The 6,511-nt window shown below is 45.7% G+C and overlaps 1 protein-coding gene across 3 annotated transcripts in view; it reads right to left on the bottom strand.

The window, feature by feature from the left end:
* Positions 1–732: 732 nt before the first annotated feature.
* The window catches only part of prickle2b (prickle homolog 2b), an 87,319-nt gene continuing 81,540 nt past the window's right edge, over positions 733–6,511 (bottom strand). For all 3 annotated transcript variants that reach the window (XM_018700314.1, XM_018700316.2, XM_018700315.2), the window contains 4 exons: positions 5,356–5,559; positions 4,558–4,744; positions 2,465–3,355; positions 733–2,339 (listed from right to left, as the gene is read on the bottom strand). In XM_018700314.1, coding sequence (XP_018555830.1) covers positions 1,387–2,339; positions 2,465–3,355; positions 4,558–4,744; positions 5,356–5,559 — 2,235 coding nt within the window. In that variant the 3' untranslated portion in view covers positions 733–1,386. The remainder of the gene's footprint in view (positions 2,340–2,464; positions 3,356–4,557; positions 4,745–5,355; positions 5,560–6,511) is intronic.

Below are 6,511 nucleotides of genomic sequence, written 5' to 3'. Positions count from 1 at the left end.
TCCTACAAACAGATTAAGAGGCTACAACCATGCTAGAAGCTAGCTGAAGGTGTAATTGGGCACAGTGGTGCTTTGAGCTAAATGCTAAGGTCAGCATTGCCAATTAACACTAAAAGTACATCTGAGGCTGAGGGGAATATCATTAATTTTGCAGGTAGTTGGTCATAAACCAAGCTATTGGACTAATTCAAATGTTGACATTATGATGGCTTTCCTATGTAAGAGTCAGGGGATCGTTGAAATTATTAAAATATATCCTGAGCACAACAAGAATGTCTCTGCCAAATGTCACGGCAATCCATCCACAAGTTGATGAAATATTTCAACCTGGACGTGAGGAACCCACAGACTGACACAGCAATCCACCAGAGCCTCGTGGAATGTGTGGTTAAAAAAATACTTAAACAAATCGTCACCAGATTTCATTAGCTAAATGCCTAGACCTTTGTCAGCAGTTTCCAGCATGTATAGGCTGATTCAATAAACCAGAATTTCAGTTACATCTGTTTCCAGGACAATGGAGCTTTGTGTGTTTGAATGTGACTGCACCCATTACTGTCTAAGTACATATATTAACATGCCAGTGGAGGATGACTCTGTAATCAACCCCTACACCGCATTGTCATTCATTTATGCATTAAACAGATGGAGAAGGTGACTGTTCCGCTCAATTGTGCGCACCAGACACAAGTGTTGTCATTCTCTGGAGAGAAACACCAACTGTCAAAAAACTCACTGAAATACTCCTTTATTCCAAATGCAGGACCAGGTCAGCCAAATAAAACATGCATACGTTGTTTTTGTTATTTTCTATCTCTACATTATAGATATTTAATACATAAATGATTCTATCCATACAAAATATAAAAATATGTGAGGCCTCATTTACAACCATATTTACACGGACTTCCTTAACTTAAAGTGAAATTATTAATTCATTTATCTATGTACATACTATGAACTGAATACAATAGTACAGTATATCCTATATCTAAATCACATTGCATGAAAAAGCTAAACTGTACCAAACTGACTACCTTGCACACTTGTTTGCTGCATGGAAATGAAGTTAAGATAAAAAAAAAAAATTGCACGTCAGCTTTTGATAAAGATTGTGACTTGATAGAACTGTGCATGTAACTGTAACAGCCTTAATACTCAGGAGATATTCTGAAACATTAAAATGAACAAACATGCAAACACTGTTGCTTTTTCCACTGTTAACCAACTGTAATTCATCACTGACTTTCAATTACATAATATTCAACACTCAACAACACTGAATAAATGGACTGTGAGTTTTGTTTTTTTTTTTGTTCCAGATGGAGGATGTTAGTGTACACAAGGTTAGAGAAAGCATCATTTACTGTGCCAAATGTTAGGGTGTTAGGAGATGATGCAGTTCTTGCTTTTCCTGCGTTTGCGGGTGTGTAACTGCCCGCTGCGGTTGGGTCCTCCCATCCCCGTGTTGTTGTACTTGTGGACAAGCTCCTGGTTGCTGAGGTAGCGCAGCTGGATGGGTCTGGGGATCGGCTCACCCAGAAAGTAACCCTCATCCTCTGATTCGGAGGATGAGGAGCAGGTAGAGCACCAATCGTCATCGTCATAATCATCCCAGGAGTACTGGCTCAAGCCGGTGCGTCGGCTGGCCCCGGGGTTCTGTAGCGTCAGGTCTGAAGTGGTCCTGGGGCACTGTCTGAAGAGCTGTGGCTGGTATCTTCCTCCTCCTCCTCCTACACCAAACTGATCCCTGGCGCTCCTTGGCGGCGGGAAACGGTCATAATCCTCTCGGACACGCAGCTGTGGTCTCTCTTGAGGTCTCACCCTTCGGTCTGCCACCAAGTGGAGGGCGTTTTCTGAGCGAGAACGACGGGATCTCCGGGAGCGGTGGTGGTGGTGCCGGCGCCTCTGGGGGGTCTCGTCTGGGGCATCTATCCGGACACTTGCCCCCCTACCGCCTCCTCCTCCAGCACCTCCCACCCTGCGCTCACTGATGGGTGGCAGGCGGGCAGCATTTGCACTGCTCACTAAACTCACCCTATCCTCCTCCTGGAAGGTGAAACCAGGCGGTAAATGAGACATGCCCATACCCCCACCCATGCCAGGAGGGTCACAGTACTGCACCTTGTACTGGGAGGGCCTGGGGGGATCCATTTCCATGTAGGGCTGACTGGCAGTGAGGCTGTGAATGGACTCGGAGCTACGAAACTGCACTGAGGAGTTGAGGGTGTCCATGTTGCTTTTCTCTGACACGTTCATTCCAGAGTCTTTGCTCAGGTCTGGCATGGAGAAACGAGAAAGGTGCTCCTGACGCTTTCCTCCTCCATCAGCTGAGTTTCCTGAAGGGAAACAGAGTTGAATGAAATTGTTTTTTTTATTGATCTTAATATCCAACAACAAGTAAACTTGGCACCAAACAGACAATATGACTACACAGAGCTCTAAAAACTACTACTGTACCCACCTGTACCATTGGACAAGGCCAGGGACTCCATGGATCCTCTTGGGGTCTGCTCTAGAGGGGTCAGTTGCTCTGTGAAGTTAAGTGCATTGATGGGGTTCCTGCTTCTTGCCACCTGGGTTGCTGCTGGAGGCCCTGCATCTCTGTCCCGGTCCCTCTGAAAGCCATGCAAACTGATCGAGCGCTTGTCAGAGGAGAAGCCATTGTGGTGCTGAGAGCAATGGGACACCTCGGTGAAGCTCTTCTGGGTCCTCAGCTTGGGTGGATAGTACTCCTCTGGAGCGGGCTGTTGGAACCACGTCTCATTCAGAGAGTGGCCTTTCATCGCTGAGATGGGGGGTCTCTTTAAGCCCGCATTCTCCTTGATCCTGTGATCCTGCTGTTGATTGTTCTGTCCAGAGCAGGCAGGGTTATAGGAAGTCCTGACATTGCACTGGCTGAGAAGTTGAAGAGGGGTGGGGTTGGCAGTTGGGTCTGATTGGGATTCATAATTATACCCATCACCTGCTTCCTCCTGGTTCTGCCAGGCGGGCGGCTCGCGGGTCAAACTAGGCGTTTGGCTGGAGAGACTCAGAAGATCCATTTGTAAAGACAGAGGGTCCACCTCACCTGAAAATCTCTCAGCCTGAACTCCACCCCCTCCTCCTCCGCTCTTCCCCATCTTCGAGCTGCGTCTGGACTCTCTGGTGGAGCGAGCACTTTGGAAGGCTGAATCAGAGGAGTCGGAGCCATTGGGTTCCTCCCCCAGACTGCAAGAGCGCGAGCAGAAGATTTGGCCCTGCTTGGGCAGGAAGGGCCGGCCCAGCAGGGAGCGTTTACAGCGGGCGCAGCAGAAGCAGCCCTCAGTGGCGTGCCAGTGCTGCCCATCATATGTCATCTGGCCTTGATCAATGCCTGCAGGAAAGAGAAACAATACATGAAATCATAGGGTTTAGGTAAAATGATTGTCCGGACTTGTGTACAATAGCATGCTTAAAATACAAAACTTTATCAAACTGCTTGAAATTAAAATCTTAATGTCTTTATTAAAAATGCAGTTTTATGTGAAAGTTGTAGCATATTACAAGTTGCTTGTTGAGCAAGAAAAATGGAGCCGGAGGCTGCAACACATGACTGCGCTTGGGGGCAAACTCATTATGGAGCTTGCCCAGCATTATATAAACACATCGCATTTTGAGTATGTTTCAAGTTGTCTCGGAGGGAAAGAAAACCAGCTATTTGCTAATGGCTGCCATCTGGTTCCAGCATGTTTTCTGATGGTTTCAATTTATAATCAGTTGTGCTTTTTAGCCAAATACTTTTCTGTATCCTGTCTGACAAATAATTACAGAGCAAATTTGTTGAGAGGTATGTGCCAAAATCACACCTGGGCATCCTGTTGGGTGGAGGGGAGGGGAACACGGGAGGGGAGGGAAGGGAAGGGGAGCGCACACACACACACACACACACACGCACGCAGAGTTCTTAACAGGAGGTGGCATGGGGCCAAGAGGTGCTAATATGAAGGTTTCCCACTGAAAAATACTCCAGTTTCTTCTCTCACTGGGTTTGCCTGTAACACTGCGAAATGTGTGAAATACTAAAATTTGTTTCTGTGATAAAAACAGACCTTGGGGGTGAACTTGCAATGGAAATCCTTTTGCTCCAGGCTGCCTTCAAACTGTGTCTATGTAAGCCTGATATATACTGTGCATATTTTTGCGCTCTGTACACTGAGGTCTCTGTGGCCCTCTGCTATGTACCCATGCCTCAAATGCCTTACTGTGGATGATATTCAGTGATCAACTGCTAAAAAAAGTCATGTCACATCCTTCCTACTGTAGCTCACTTTCTCCTGTTTTACTTGCCATAAAAAATGAGGTCACTCTCTTATCCTCCTTCAAAACACTTGCAACTCGATCACCTTCCACTAAATTCTTCCATGTGTCCATGTAGGCCTATTTAGCATATATATATGTATATATATATATATATATATATATATATATATAATATATATATATATATATATTTGTAAAGGTTCCTTTGCATGACCTGCAGGCGATTAATGCAGTTTGTGTTAACAGTGATAGAAGCTGGACAGGGGTGCAGCATACCAATATGTTCCCCACAGGAGTCACAGTACTCGGCGTAGAGGGACTCGAAGCAGGAGCAGCAGTAGGGTCGTCCCTCCTTCATGATGTAGCGCTGGCCCCCCAGCACCGTCTCACACTCGAAACAGCAGAAATGCTTCATGTGCCAGTGACGCCCCTCTGCCTCTGTGCACTCATCTGCAAAGATGATCTAAGAAAAGAGAGATACGAAAGAGTATCGTTTATCACAGGTCCTTGGAGGTAAAACCTCAGTTGGGTTATTACTGCGCGCTGAATGACAGGACAAAAGGCTCGGCTCGCCCTCTCCTTCCCCCCTCCACACAGGCCACTTTCTCCTCTGCAGCTTAGTACTCTTAGATCATCCTCCTTGTCACTGACTTGTGTAGGAGGCTAATGTGTGTGGGGACTTGGTGAAATCTAGACGGTGCATTTACTTTTAATTACGCTGCTGTTGAATCACTGGGGTGCTTTTTAAAGTACTAACAGTGTCCTTGTCCCCATTTGCAGACAGAGTAAGTCAGTGTTAATGGTCTGGAGATCAAGATATTGAGAGCTGACCCCATTAGACTTGAAAAATCTTTGCATGTGTTAAAATGTGACAGAGTGTGTGAGCATCATATGACAGCAGTTTGGTGCGTATGAAGGCATGCATATGTGCAGAATGTGTACTTGTAAATATTTTATAAATAGCTCTAACAACACTGTCCCACATTTGAGGCACAGTACGCTCAAGTAGGTGATGGCGCATGATCATCAATGTGCAGGCATGTGTGTGTCTATGTATATACAGGCGTGTCTCACCTCATCGCAGGCGGTGCAGCGTGGCTTCAGTCTCTCGGCGTGATGCCGGCCGCAGTAGATCTTCCCGTCCTGGTAAAAGTAGATGAGGTCCACCAGGAGCTCGTTGCACAGGCTGCACACGAAGCAGGCAGGGTGCCAACACACGCTGTGACCAGCCCGTGACGCAAACACAGCAATGTCACCACCGTTTATCTGGCCTCCACACTAAAAGAGATGGAGGAAGAAGAACCTTTTTTTTAAATTGACTGCTGGAATGTACTTTCTATCAGTATTTGGATCCCACTGTTTCTCTCTCAAGTCCGACACCTAAAGTCAGGGTGGTGTCGATGCCGGGTACCAATCCAATATGAGCGCTCCTTTTTTCTAACTCAGCTTAAAATCTAAATAATTTCAGGTCATGTGACATCCACTGATCAATAAAGATGTTTTTTTCACATATACGATCATTACAAAAAATGCTGTAAATATGAAAACATGATAAACACATTCCCTTGTTGTCACAAACTGTCAATAAATTGTTTTACTATCACATAAGGCAAAGAAAGCAATACATTTTTACTTAATTGCAGGGCTGAAACAAGAGAACGTTCAAATGACAAATCAAGCAAGTAATTATTTAAACTCTACAGGAGATAACCACCTGAAGATTGCACTGTTTTCCAAGAAATACAAGAAGTTAAATTTCCACTCTCATGGGATCTTTAATAAGGTCAGCACCGGTGCTGATACCAGTGCAGTGTATCAGATCGGTGTGTCTCTGTCTTAAATACAATTTTGCTTGAAAACTGGGCTAAAGTGAGAGCACGAGGGTGTGTTTATATGTGTGGCCAGGGGGAGATATTGAGAGGGAGTTAAATGGCTGTTGGAGAATGGGGCAAAGGGGAGGAATAAAAATGGGAGAGATAAATGGAAGGATTAAAGGAGAGGAGATTGGCATGGAGGTGTCAAGGTAGAGAAGTGCTATAAATGACAGGGAGTGCTGGGGCGGAGGGGGGTCAGGTAGGCAAAGTAGATTTAGAGGGGTGGGAGGATGGAGACGGAGGGAGAGTTACAATCAGGTTATCTAACTGGCACAAAGCTTACTGCTGCAAGGAGGCCAAAGGGGGGGATGGGGAATTCAATCAATACGCACTCTCCCAACAATCTGCTCTCTCAC

The sequence above is a fragment of the Lates calcarifer genome, linkage group LG12, assembly GCF_001640805.2.
Source record: "Lates calcarifer isolate ASB-BC8 linkage group LG12, TLL_Latcal_v3, whole genome shotgun sequence".
Classification (NCBI taxonomy): Eukaryota; Metazoa; Chordata; class Actinopteri; family Centropomidae; genus Lates; species Lates calcarifer.
This window is presented reverse-complemented; position numbering and strand designations above follow the sequence as displayed.